Source organism: Zalophus californianus, chromosome 9, assembly GCF_009762305.2.
Source record: "Zalophus californianus isolate mZalCal1 chromosome 9, mZalCal1.pri.v2, whole genome shotgun sequence".
NCBI classification, from domain to species: Eukaryota; Metazoa; Chordata; class Mammalia; order Carnivora; family Otariidae; genus Zalophus; species Zalophus californianus.
The window spans coordinates 110,129,287-110,144,389 of NC_045603.1; the positions used below are offsets into that span (position 1 = coordinate 110,129,287).

The window sequence follows — 15,103 nt, forward strand, 5'->3', positions numbered from 1 at the left end:
AAAGTCATCCAAATCAGCAAAGAAGAAGTCAAACTCTCACATTTTTAGATGATGTGATACTTTATATGGAAAAGCCAAAAGACTCCACCCCAAAACCACTAGAACTCATACAGGAATTCAGTAAAATGGCAGGGTATAAAATCAATGCACAGAAATCAGTGGCATTTCTATAAACCAACAAGGCAGAGAAAGAGAAATTAAGGAGTCGATCCCATTTACAACTGCACCCAAAACCATAAGATACCTAGAATAAATCTAACCAAAGAGGCAGAGAATCTGGACTCAGAAAACTATAGAATACTTATGAAAGAAATTGAGGAAGACACAAAGAAATGGAAAAATGTTCCATGTTCATGGACTGGAAGAACAAATATTGTGAAAATGTCTATGTTACCTAGAACAATCTACACATTCAATGCAATCCCTATCAAAATACCAACCACTTTTTTTCAAAGAAATGGAACAACTAATCCTAAAATTTGTATGGAACCAGAAAAGACCCCGGATAGCCAGAGGAATGCTGAAAAGGAAAAGCAAAGCTGGCAACATCACAATTCCAGACTTCAAGCTCAATTACAAAGCTTTAATCATCAAGACAATATGGTACTGGCACAAAAATAGAAACATAGATCAATGGAACAGAATAGAGAGCCCAGAAATGGACCTTCAACTCTATGGTCAACTAATCTTCGACAAAGCAGGAAAGAGTGTCCAGTGGAAAAAGACAGTCTCTTCAACAAATGGTGTTGGGAAAATTGGACAGTCACATGCAGAAGAATGAAAGTGGATCATTTCCTTACACCACACACAAAAATAAGACTCAAAATGGATGAAAGACCTAAATGTGAGACAGAAATAAATCAAAATCCTTGAGGAGAACACAGGCAACAACCTCTTTGACCTCAGCCACAGCAACTTCTTCCTAGAAACATCTCCAAAGGCAAGGGAAGCAAGGCCAAAAATGAACAATTGGGACTTCATCAAGAAAAAAGCTTTGCACAGCAAAGGAAACAGTCAACAAAACCAAAAGACATCTGAGGGAATAGGAGAAGATATTTGCAAATGACATATCAGATAAAGGGCTAGTATCCAAAATCTATAAAGAGCTTCTTAAACTCAACACCTAAAGAACAAATGATCCAATGAAGAAATGGGCAGAAGACATAAACAGACATTTCTGCAAAGAAGACATCCAAATGGCCAACAGACACATGAAAAAGTGCTCAACATCACTCGGCATCAGGGAAATCCAAATCAAAACCTCAGTGAGATACCACCTCACAAGAGTCAGAATGTCTAAAATTAACAAGTCAGGAAACGACAGATGTTGGCAGGGATGTGGAGAAAAGGGAACCCTCCTACATTGTTGGTGGGAATGCAAGCTGGTGCAGCCACTGTGGAGAATAGTATGGAGGTTCCTCAAAAAGTTGAAAATAGAGGTACTGTACAACCCAGCAATTGCACTACTGGGTATTTACCCCAAAGATACAAATGTAGTGATCCAAAGGGGCACATGCACCCTAATGTTTATAGCAGCAATGTCCACAATAGCCAAACTATGGAAAGAGCCTAGATGTCCATCAACACATGAATGGATAAAGATATGGTATATATACACAATGGAATATTATGCAGCCATCAAAAAAATGAAATCTTGTCATTTCAATGACGTGGATGGAACTAGAGGGTATTATGCTAAGCGAAATAAGTCATTCAGGGAAAGACAAGTATCATATGATCTTACTGATATGAGGAATTTGAGAAACAAGACAGAGGATCATAGGGAAAGGGAGTGAAAAATGAAACAAGAAAAAACCAGAGAGGGAGACAAACCATAATAGACTCAATCTCAGGAAACAAACTGAAGGTTGCCAGAGTGGAGTGGGGTGGGAGGTATAGGGTAGCTGGGTGATGGACACTGGGGAGGGTATGTGCTAACACTGTCAATTGTGTAAGACTTATGAATCACAGACCTGTACCCCTGAAACAAATAATACATTATATGTTAATAAAAAAATAAAAAAATTCTGGGGGAAAAAGGTATGCCCTAGAGAAATTTATAATCTAGTAAGAATCACAGTTCCCTCCTTCACAACACCCTCTCACTGCTTTAATACTTTAAAAAACCTATTCTTCCTGAAGTTCCTAGTGTACAGTACATACCTTTATTGTTTCTTTCATGTCTCATATTTTCTTTTTGGTGAAAACTGGGCATTTTAGATAACATAGTGCAGCAAATCTGGATACTGAGTTCCCCTCCCCTTTGAAGGTTTGATGTTGTTTCCCTGATTATTTATGTAGAAGTCAGGCTGGACCATTTTCTATTGTACTGACGTCTCCTTCCCTGCAGTGTGAAGCTCCTAATGTTGATTCTCCAAGGGCATAGAATTGGGCATGCATACAGTCACCTTTGGATGACAGCTTCTTAAAAGGGGTCGCGTTCACTATTTCTTTTTTTTTTAAGATTTATTTATCTGAGAGAGAGAGAATGAGAGATAGAGAGCACAAGAGGGAAGAGGGTCAGAGGGAGAAGCAGACTCCCCGCCGAGCAGGGAGCCCGACGTGGGACTCGATCCCGGGACTCCAGGATCAAGACCTGAGCCGAAGGCAGTCGCTTAACCAACTGAGCCACCCAGGCGCCTCGCGTTCACTATTTCTTTCCTTTGTTTCTCTGTTAAGTTCTCTGCCTCCTTTGACATCACACAAGGATGGATAAGAAGTGTGTGAAACACAGTTCCACCAGGACAAGAGGCAGTAGTATAAACTATGAACTATATGACAAAACTAAAGGTTTCTACTTCACCTGAGATGTTATGAATTTGTTTGATATTTCAATCATATAGAGGGAATTAGTAACCAATGAAATAACTATCCACTAAATTCCTCTTCTTACCCATTTCATAAGCTAGAATTTCTGCTTTGCAAATACAAAGCAACTATCCTATGTAGCCGGAAAAAAGAAAGGGAGTACAACAGCATTTGAAATGCTTCCATCAAGCATATTCCAAGCGCAATTTCACATTGGGTTTTTAAGGACCACATTTTAATGGATGAGATCTAAAACCTATAATATGTGGCTAATTGTCCATTTAGTAACTGCTAGAATTCCACTAATTATAGGAGGGACTTTATGAAGATGTTTTATAATGTCATAATAACACAGGTTCTATAGTCCTTAAAGATCCAAATTTAAACTCCAGAAGAAATAAATAAACCTTAAGTAGACTTGAAATATTTTTGTTCTTACCAGGATGACTCTTTGACTGTGTCTTGATTTCCTTCTTTATTATACCTCTTCCAGTAGCACCTGGGAGGGGCTCTGTATCCATCTCTATAGAAATAAACAGTTCCAAAACACTTTTGTAAGGTAAATGTTAACATATGTGTGTTTGTGTGTCTAATATTCCTCTAGTTAGCATTCCTTACTATATAGGAGGAGAATTATAATGAAATATCTGGGTTGCAGAAACATAATACCTTACAATCTGAAGAACTATTAGTAGACATGTAACCTCATTATACTGAAGCATAGAGATGTTTACTGATTTGACAAAGGTGACATATCTGGGTAATGACCAAACTGATGCACAAACTGATGCTTCATCTAGGGCTTTACCCAGAAAACATAACGCCTTGTGCAAATTCAAATCACCCCAGAGCATAACTTCCACATACATTTTAAAAACACATTCATATGGTAGGGATATACCTGGTAAAGCAGGACTTCACAGTTTTTTTTTCCCCAGGTCAATTTACAAACTATGGTCAGTGGAGTCACGGACGTTACTGTGAGGCAGAAATTCTTTGACTTGTCCAGGAATCTTTTAATGCTCTCCCTTTTATTAAGTTATGTCACTTTAAATCAAGTAGGCATTAGTGATGGAAAAGAGTATCAAATAACATATGGAATGAGATAAAGTGCTCTCTCAAGTTCCTCTTAGTATGTAGACCTTCTAGCTGGGGAGGAGTAAGTGGGTAATCTGCAATAATGGGAGCATTGGTATTGCATCCCTTTCCATTTGAGTCTTAACATGATTTTTAGCCTTTTCCTGGATGTGGAAACTACTACGTAGGTCTAATGACAGAAAAAATAAAAAGAAACTCATCTAAAAGAATTTCACATTGCGAAAGAAATAACTAGAATTAGCGACTCTGGGTTACCTATTGGGTAAAGTTTTGTGGGCAATAATGGTTCTAACACACATATACGTGAAGTGGGAAACACTGTCATGATCCAGACATCACAGATTGGAAGTCTTGCTTTGGAGAAATGACTGAGCCCATGAATTTTAAAGTTTTCACTACCACCATGGCAGCAAAAAATATACTGCCACTGTAACCTAAACAGAGGCAGAGACCTGATGGGACATCATTACTAAAACCAAAGATAAAACTGGATTGGGCAGAACAGGTTTTCAGTAATTAAGTAATGGCATTTGTGAAAGTAATATGAGCTATAGCAATACATAACTGGAAAACATTAGCAGACATATTTTAGCCTTCTGGTCTTTCTCCAGCGGATGTAATTAGAAGAACTGAGTCACATGAATTGAGAAAACAAGGGATTCTTATATGAGGGGGGAGGCAGTGAGAATAGGCCTTTAGTTTAAATTGAGTTTGGGTTAAACACTAGGAGCATAAAAGGTATGTGTTTATAATATATTAAGAGTCACAATTTTCCTCCTTCACAATAGCCTCCCATTGCTTTAAGTCTTAAAAAAAAATCCTATGTTGGAACTAGAGGGGATTATATCAAGTGAAATAAGTCAAGCAGAGAAAGACAATTATCATATGGTTTCACTCGTATGTGGAACATAAGGAATAGAGCGGAGGACCACAGGGGAAGGGAGAGAAAACTGAAGGGGAAGAAATCAGAGAGGGAGACAAACCATGAGAGACTGGACTCCAGGAAACAAACTGAGGGTTCAGAAGAGGGGGTTAGGGGGATGGGTTAGCCAGGTGATGGGTATGGAGGAGGGCACATGTTGTGATGAGCACTGGGTGTTATATGCAACTAATGAATTCTTGAACACTACATCAAAAACTATGATGTAGTAAATGTTGGCTAACTGAACATAATAAAAAAATAAAAATAAAATAAAAAAATGGTAAAATAAATCCTAGCTTGCTTGGATTTCAGAGTTATTTTTTTAAATATTGCATATTATACATATAGTATACAATTTCCCCATTTTAAATGTTTAATCAGTGGCTCTTAATATATTCATATATTTGTGCAATAGCCACCACAGCCAATTTTAGAATCTACTTAAGGATTATTCCAATTAAATTTCAGGGAAATATAGAAAGGTGACTCCTATATAGTTTTATTCCTTTCCCTGTTTTTGTGCTATTGTATTACATATTATATGTATAAATATTAAAGATATTGTCAAAATTCTTATTACAATCATTTCTTTATGAAATTTTATGACCTTTAAAGAACCTGAGAGCAGTCGAAGCAATTACATAGTGACAGTGATCTATTAACTTCCTTATTTACAATATGGTTCTTTTCATTGATTTCTGAACATTTGAGTTAACATCCACTGACATTTTCTTACCCCAATTCCTCCTCATCCTCACCATTGCCTTTGTGCTGTTGTTGTGAAATATACATCTATACGTTAGTGGCCCAACAATACTTTTTATACCTATTGTTTTATACCTTTTAAACTAATTAAGAGAGGAAAAGAGACAAATATGCATTTATATGGTCTTCTGTAATTCTAGAAATATTGTAAGCCATACTTTGCGTTTATTTATTTATTTTTAGTTCTTTTTGTGGAGCCAACTGTGTGAGATTATTTACTTTGAGCAACAAGAACTTTCTATAGTATTTCTTGTAAAGTGATTCTGTTAGCAATGAATTCTCTCAATTTTTATTTGTTGGAGAATCTCTTTATTTCACTTTCAATTTTGAAAGACAGTTTGCCCAATATGAGATTCCAGGTTGACAGATTTTTCTTTCAGTATTTTAATATTCCATTGTACCACCTTCTAGCCTCCATAATTTCTGATGCTAAATCAGCTGTTAATCATATGGGGGGTGGGGGTCTCTTTTACATGATCAGTTGTTTTTCTATTGCTGCTTTCAAGATTTTCTGTCTTTCAACATTTTTACTATGATAGACCTGATTGTGGATTTCTTTATGCTTATTCTATTAAGACTTCATTGAGCTTGGATGTATAGCTTAAATTTTCATTGAGTAGTTTTCAGAATTTTCAGCCATCTTTTTTCAAAATTTTTTACTGCTCCTTTCTCTCTCTGCTCCCCTTTAGTATTCCCATTATTTAAGTTTGCTGTTTCTTTCTTCAGATGAATCAAATTTCTTAAACAGCCCCAGCAATTTTTATTTTATTTATTGTGCTTGTCAACTTCAGGATTTGCATTTATTTAGTTCTTTCATATTAATTTTTATCTCTGTTGATATTGTCTGTTTGATGAAATATTTTCATCATCTTTCTTTTGTTCTTTAAGCATGGTTTCCTTTAATTCTTTGAACATATTTTTTTTTTTTAATTTTTTATTGTTATGTTAATCACCATATATTACATCATTAGTTTTTGGTGCAGTGTTCCATGATTCATTGTTTGTTCATAGCACCCAGTGCTCCATGCAGAACGTGCCCTCCTCAATACCCATCACCAGGCTAACCCATCCCCCTACCCCCCTCCCCTCTAGAACCCTCAGTTTGTTTTTCAGAGTCCATCATCTCTCATGGTTCGTCTCCCCCTCTGACATATTCCCCTTTTCTTCCTCTCCTGTTATCTTCTTCTTTTTCTTTTTTCTTAAAATATGTTGCATTATTTGTTTCAGAAGTACAGATCTGTGATTCAACAGTCTTGCACAATTCACAGTGCTCACCGTAGCACATACCCTCCCCAATATCTATCACCCAGCCACCCCATCCCTCCCACCCCCAACCACTCCAGTAACACTCAGTTGTTTCCTGAGATTAAGAATTCCTCATATCAGTGAGGTCATGTGATACATGTCTTTCTCTGATTGACTTATTTCACTCAGCATAACACCCTCCAGTTCCATCCACGTCGTTGCAAATGGCAAGATCTCATTCCTTTTGATGGCTGCATAATATTCCATTGTGTATATATACCACATCTTTTTAATAACTATCTGCTAGGTCCACATTTAAGATTCTCACAAGCATTTTTTATTGCTTGCTTTTTCCTGTACTTGGGTTACAATTTACTATTTTTTTTGCATGTCTTAATTTTTTTTTTTTTTTTTGCTAATAGGTGAACATTTTAGATTTTTAGATATATCATAGCGACTCTGGATTCTGATTTCCACTTCCTCTTTCTGGAGCTTATTGTTTAGTGTGCTTGTTCATTTAATTATTTGTTTATGTATTTAGATAGTTATAGTGACTTAGCAAGAGTATTTTACTAAAATCTCTTTCCCCTGATGGGTTAAATCTCTCACATTGGTCCTCAGAAAGCATCCTTGGGCATGCATACAGTCACCATTTGAAGTCAGTGGTTTGGGATCTGTTTGAATGTCTCTTTTCCTTTTTTCTCTCTTATCTTCTTCTTTCTGTATGACAACAAAGATCAAAGAGAAGTGTGCCTAACACTGTTACTCCAGGTCTAAATTCTGTTGTGTAGCCTCTGAATTATATAACATAACTAAAGAACTCTTCTTACTTCAGCTAAGATATTATAAATTTGCCTGACAATTTCATCACATAGAGGGAACTGCTAACCAATGAAATAACTATCTGCTATATACTTTGTTTTATCACATTCATCAAATCACCATCCTAATGTTTGCAAATTTAGGGGAAAAGACTTCTATCTAAGTCAGAAACAGTGAGTAGACTATAATTGGACATATTTGTACTAAGCAAATTCTAAGGTTATTATAGCATTGGTTTTGTGGATTAAATTCTAAATGAATGAGTTCTAAAACTAATAATATGTAGTAGTTTTACACTGATACTTAATATAAGAATTCAACTAATTAAAGGAAGGAATTCATGAAAACTTTTGCCCATGTAATAATAAGCAAGATATACCATTGTTATTAAAAATCCATACTTAATTAAATTCCAGATAAGATAAATAAACCTGAAATATTAGATTTTTAACATTCTTGTTCTTACCAGGGAGATTCGCTGATTGTACCTTGAGTTGTCCCTTTGTTATGTCTCTTCCCATTGCATCTGTCAAGTGTTCTACATTAGTCCCTATAGAAATTAGCAGATTTCAAGACACTTTGTATGATAACCATTTACATATGAATGTGTGTATGTGTGTGGAACTAGATAATTAGCAATTCTTAATAATTAATACAGAAAAGGAGTTATATTGAAATATTGGCATCAGAATATCACAAAACTTTAAATTGGAACAGAGGGAGCAATTAAATAAGCCCCATTATATTGAAGTTAGAGATGTTTAATGATATCCAAGGAATGACAAAAATTAATGTACAATCTTATGCCACATAATTCCTTAACTATGATTTTTCTATACCATGTTATTTCATACAAATTGAAATCATCCCAGAGAATTTATGATATATATATATCTTCCAGGTTTACACTAAAAAAACACTCACTCTGTAGGGATGTACCTGATGAGGTAGAACTCAACATATTTTTTTCCACAGGACAGCTGTAAATTCACCATGGTCTTAACCACAGAAACTAACCATGAGCCATAAATTCTTTGACTAGTCCAGGAAAATTTTAATTCCCTTTTAGATTACATAACTGTAAATCATGTAGGCATCTGTGATGAAAATAATAATAAGATATTCATTGGACCAAGAAAAAGTGTCCTCTGAGGTTCCTTTAGCATGTAGACTTTGTGGCTTGCAAGGAGGAAATGGTAAAATTTGCAGCAGTATCGGGATTCTGATTGGATCCATTTCCATTTGATTTTTTTATGTGATTCAAATTTTTGCTATAATTAACTAGATTCAATGACATAGAAAATACATGAAAGCTATTAAAAAGGTTTTCATATCGAGAAAAGGATGACTAGGATTGGTGACCTAACGTCTACTATTGTGCCAAAAGTTTAGGGGGTAGAAAGAAGTTGGTTCTAGTAGAGCATGTAAATGGAGTTGGAATCCTGTCGTGATCATGACACTATACAGTGGAAATCTTGCTTTGAAGAAATGGCTGAATCCATGAAGAAATATTAAAAGTAGCATTATGATTCTGGCATCTTAAATGTACCATACCACATTCTTTACAGAGAGGGTACCAGCTGGGGCATCGTTAACAAAATAAACAAAAATACATCAGATTAAGCAGAAAATTTTCAATAATTAATTAACAACATTTTGTGAAAGTAATATGAGCTGCAGCAACACAAAACTGGGGAACATCAAACATATAATTTTAGCCCCTCTGGTCTTTCTCCAGAAGATATAAGAAGAATGGAGTAATTTGAATCAAAAAAGCAAAGGATCCAAAGTTAAGCAGGGGGAGTAACCAGAATAGTTTTGAGGGAAGATTGGATTAAGAAGTAGGAATTAAAAGGTACACACTGGAGAAACTTAAAATCTAGCAAGTGTCACAATGTCTCTTCTCATAATATCCTCCTATTGCTTTAAATCTTTCAAAAATCTCTTACTACATGTAGTTCACTAAGCTACTTTTTAAATAAAATACATAACATACCACACAATTAACCTAGTTAAAGTGTCCCATTCAATGGTTTCTTTAAAAATTACAGAGTTGGGTAACTATCACCACAATCAATTTTAGAATCTATTTCAGATTTATACTAATTAAATTCAGCAATCTATAGAAATGTTATTTCTATATAGCTCTGTTACCTCTTCCTCACTTTTTCACTATTGTACCTATAAAGTCACTTAATATAATTGTTTCTTTACATACCCTATGCCCTTTGAAGAAGCTGAAAGAAGAAAGAAGTATATATTTACAGGGTTTGTTATATTAACCTTCTTATTTATAATTTCTAATTCTCTTCATTTGTTCCTTTGGATTGAACATCTGGAATTATTTTCTTATTCAAATATATCACGGCTTCCACACATCTCCTTTGTTCTGCTACCATGGAATATATTATTTTTCCATATTTTATAGGTCCAACAAAACAATAATATATTGTTTTATACAATTGCTTTTTAAATAAATTAAAATAAAGGAGGAGACAAAATATGTACTCATACTGTCTTTTAAATTACAGAATACCTTTAAACCATGCCCTTTTGGGAGAGGGATTTTATTTACTGCCTGAGGTCAATTGCTTTGCACCTAAGAACTTTCTTTCATGTTTCTTATAAGGTGGGTCTGCTAGTAATCAATTCTCTCAATTTTTATTTATTTGGGACTTTATCTCATCTTCACTTTTGAAAGACTGTTTAGCTGCATATGATATTTGGTGACAGCTTTTAATTTCGGCACTTTGAATATGCCATCCCACTACCTTCTGGCTTCCACAGATTCTGAAACTAAGTGAGGTCTGAATCTTATCAGGGATCTCTTTTACATGATGAGCTGTTTTTCTTTTTGTGGCATTCAGATTTTCTGTGTTTTTGTTTTCACTATGATGGGTCTGATTGTAGATTTCTTTGGGGTTATTCCACTTAGATTTCATTGAGCGTGAATGTACAGATTCATATTTAAGATAAAATATGTTTGAAAATTTTTAGCCATTATTTGTTCCAATATTTTTTATCCCTTTCTCTCTATTCTATTTCTACTATATCCATACTTTGAGTGTGGAGGATCTTCTGACCATTCAAATCTACTCTAGAGCCCTGCTGGTGAATATTTTCTTGCAGTTAATGTACATTAAACTCTACAGTTATCATTTTTTTAAATTACTGAAGTATAACTAATGCAGTGCTACATTAGCTTCAGATATACAATGAAATAATCCAATAGTTCTATACATTACTCAGTGCTCATCACCATAAGTATACACTTATTTTTTTCCTTTCTCCAAATTTTTATTTAAATTCCAGTTAGTTAAGGTACAGTGTAATAGTTTCCGGTGAAGAATTTAGTGATTCATCATGTACATAGTACACCCAGTGCTCATCATAACAAATTCCCTCTTTAATACCCCATCATCTATTTAAACCATCACCCCCATGCCCACATCCCCTCCAGCAACTCTGTTTGTCCTCTGTAGTTAAGAGTCTGTTTCCTGATTTCCCTCTCTTTTTTTCCCTCCTAGGTTGCATGTTCAAAACATTGCAAATTCCACATATGATTAAAATCATATGGTATTTGGCTTTCTCTGACATATTTCACTTAACATAATACACTCTAACTCCATCCATGCCATTGCAACTGTCAAGATTTCATTCTTTTTTATGGCTGAGTAATATTTTATTGTGTATATATATATATATATATATATATATATATATATACCACATCTTTATCCATTCCTCAGTCGATGGACATTTGGGCTCTTTCAATAATTTGACTATTGTTGATAATGTTGCTATAAACATCTGGGTCACGTATCCCTTTGAATTAGTATTTTGTATCCTTTGGTAAATACCTAGTAGTGTAATTGCTGGTAGTTCTATTTTTAACTTTTTGAGGAACCTCCAAATTCTTTCTAGAGTGGCCGCACCAGGCCACATTCCCAGGAACAGTGTAAGAGGGTTCCTCTTTCTCTGCATCCTCACCAACACCTCTTGATTCCTGTATTGTTAATTTTAGCCATTCTGGCATGTGTGAAGTGATTTCTCATTGTGGTTTTGATTTGTATTTCTCTGATGACGAGTGATGTTGAGCATCTTTTCATGTGTCTGTTAGCCATCTGGATGTCTTCTTTGGAAAGATGTCTATTCATGTCTTCTGCCCAATAACTGGGTTATTTATTTTTTGGTTGTTGGGTATGATAAATTCTTTATATTGAATATTAAACCTTTATCGGATATATCATTTTCAAATATCTTCTCCCATTCCAAAGGCTGCCTTTTAGTTTTTTGTTTATTTCTTTCACTGTGCAGAAGCTTTTTACTTTTATGAAATCCCAATAGTTTATTTTTGCTTTTGTTTGCTTCATCTCAGGAGACATATCTATTAAAAAGTTGCAATGACCCAAGTCAAAGAGGTTACTTCCTGTGTTCTTCCTTAGGATTTTGATAGTTTTCTCTCTCGCATTTAGGTCTTTTATCCATTTTGAATTTATTTTTGTGTATGGTATAAGAAAGTGGTCCAGTTTCATTCTTTTGCATGTGGCTGTCCAGTTTTCCCAGCACCATTTTTTTGAAGAGATTGCCTTTTTTTCCATTGGATATTTTTTCCTGCTTTGTTGAAGACTGATCGACTATATAGTGTGCCATTTCTGGGGTTTCTCTTCTGTTCTATTGATCTATTTGTCTGTTTTGGGGCCAGTACCATACTGCTTAGGGAAGTTTTTGGCTATGGTTTCCTCAAATAAATTTTCTGCCCCCTTTTCTCTTTCTTCTTCTCCTGGAACTTCTATAATATGAATGTTATTATGTTTGATGGAGTCACTGAGTTCCCTACTTCTGTTCTCATGTTCCGTAATTATTCTTTCTCCCTTTCGTTCAGCTTCATTATTTTACATTATTTTGTCTTTTATATCACCTATTCATTTTACTGCTTCTTCTAGCCTTGTGTTCATTTCATCCAGCCCATTTCCAATCTGTTATTGCATTTTTTATTTCTGACTGATTCTTTTTTTAACTCTTATCTCTGGGGTAAGGGCTTCCCTGAAGTCTTCCATTCTTTTCTGAAGCCCAGTGAGTATCTTTATGATGTTTTAAATTCTCCATCAGGCATATTACTTACATCTGTCTTGATTAGATTTCTGGTCGTGACCTCTTCTTGTTCTTTCTTTTTGGATGAATTCCTCCACCTTGGCATTCTGTCTAAGTCTCTGTCTTCTATATGTTAGAAAATCCCATTATGTTTCTTGCTCCTGAGAGTAATGGCTTTATGAAGAAGAGGTCATATGGTGTCCCAGGTCTGGCACTACAGTGAGTGTCTCTTGTATGTTTTGTGTGCACTCAGTTGTTGTGTGTTCGCTGCTCCCTCCTTTAGGCCACTGTCTGCAGAGGCTCTCCTTGCCTGCAGTGGGGAGTGTTTGGACCTTGACCAGAGTGTTGCAAGTTTTAACTAGGCATGCCCTCGTCTGCTTTCTAAATGAGACCCTATGCTACTTCCACTAGAACAAAGCCTTGCAGAACTCTCTGCTTGGTTAATGTGAGGGATGTGCTGTGGCAGGAGCCTGCCCTGGTCTTCTGGGGGAGGGTCTTGCCATGCTGGAATGGATGAGGTTTGATGGAGAAGGGCGATTGAACTGGAGCAAAGGGCCATGGGAATTAGAACAAAGCAGGCTAAAGAGCCAGTGTCCTATTTAGCCAGCACCTATGCCTATGCTGAGGAGTGGGGGAGGAAAATGGCACCCATAGGCTCTTTTGTTCCCAGAGAGGCATCTCTGTGAATGCCACCTCTCACAGATGGGTTCCCTGTGTGCCTTAGGCAATCCTCAGTTTGTGCCTTCTGCTCCGGAGTTGTTTGCCTATTTTTCTCTCCAGAAGTAGTGTAATTTTCTCAGGGCTCTATCCCAGCCAAGCCTGCCAACATTTAAAACTCCAGTTTTGAGCCCCACTGGTTTAAGAATTCATGAAAACCAGGCCCTCTCCTTTTTCCAGCCAGTGGTTTTGGGGAAGTATTCTCTTTGTGTGTAGCCCTGTGTGCTCCGCTCTCTCTGGCCTTTCTCCATGATCAGGGCTCCCCCTGACTCCACCGCATCTGTGATCAGTTTCTCCCCCAAGCCACCTCTCCACAGTTCCTAACTTCCTTGATGTGGCATTTTCTTGATATGCAGTTTGTTTTGTCAGTCCTCAGGTCGATTTCTTGGGTATTCAGAATTATTTGATAGCTATCTAGTTGTGTTCAAGGGATAAGACATGCCTATGGTCCTCCTACTATGTCACCATCTTAGCTCCCCCTTTACCTCAAAACCAGGGTACTCTTAATCTCCTTCACCTATTTCACCCATTCCCCCAAACCAACCTCCCCTCAGGCAACAACCAGTTTTTTCTCTATATTTAAGAGTCTGTTTTTTGGTTTGTCTCTTTTTTTTTTCTTTGCTTGTTTATTTTGTTTCTTAAATTCCACATATGAGGGAAATCATATGGTATTTATCTTTCTCTGACTGACTTCTTTCACTTAGCAGTAACCTCTAGATCCATCCATGTTGTTGCAAATGGCAAGATTTCTTTATTTTTTATGGTGGAGTAATATTGCATTTTATATATATATAACCATTCAGCTATGGATGGATATTTGGGTTGCTTTCATATCTTGGCTATTGCCAATAATATTACAATAAATATGGAGGTACATATATCTTAACGAGTTATTTAGTTTTCCTTGGGTAAACACCCAGAGTGTGAAATTATTGGATATATGGTAATTCTATTTTAAATTTTTGAGGAACTTTCACACTGTTTTCCACAGTGGCTGCACCAGCTTGCATTCCCACCAAGAGTGCCTGAGGGTCCTCCTTTTTCTCCATATCCTCACAAACACTTGTTATTTCTCGTGTTTCTTATTTTGGTCATTCTGACAGGCATAAGCTGATATCTCATTATGGTATGATCTGCATTTCCCTGATGAGTAGTGATGTTGAGTATCTGTTCATGTGTCTGTTGGCCTCTGTATATCTTTTTTGGAAAATGTCTATTCAGATCCTCTTCCCATTTTTAGTTGGATTATTTATTTATTTGTTGTTGTGTTGTATAAGTTCTTCATGTATTTTGGATATTAGCCCTTTATTGGATATATCATTTGCAAATAGCTTCTCCCTTTCAGTAGTTTGTCCCTGTTTTGCTGATTGTTTCCTTTGCTGTGCAAAAGCTTTTTATTTTGCTGTAGTCCCAACAGTTTAATTTTGCTTTGGTTTCCTTTGCCAGAGGAGACTTACCTAGTAAATATTTCTATAGTTGATGTCAAAGGGATTAATGCCTATGTTTTCTTCTAGGAATCTTATGGTTTCATGTGACATTTAGGTCTTTAGTCCATTTTGCATTTGTGTGTATGTATGTGTATGGTATGAGAAAGTGGTCCAGTTTCCTTCTTTTACATTTAGCTGTCCAGTT

The 15,103-nt window shown here is 36.0% G+C and overlaps 1 protein-coding gene across 12 annotated transcripts in view; it reads right to left on the reverse strand.

The window, feature by feature from the left end:
• Positions 1–15,103, reverse strand: part of CCDC7 (coiled-coil domain containing 7) — a 481,360-nt gene that overhangs the window by 108,025 nt on the left and 358,232 nt on the right. For 10 of the 12 annotated variants that reach the window (XM_035729112.1, XM_035729118.1, XM_035729115.1 and 7 more), the window contains 2 exons: positions 8,127–8,210; positions 3,248–3,331 (listed from right to left, as the gene is read on the reverse strand). The exons of 1 other annotated variant lie outside the window; for it this stretch is intronic. In XM_035729112.1, coding sequence (XP_035585005.1) covers positions 3,248–3,331; positions 8,127–8,210 — 168 coding nt within the window. The remainder of the gene's footprint in view (positions 1–3,247; positions 3,332–8,126; positions 8,211–15,103) is intronic. One more of the 12 variants, XM_035729113.1, reaches the window with a different exon arrangement.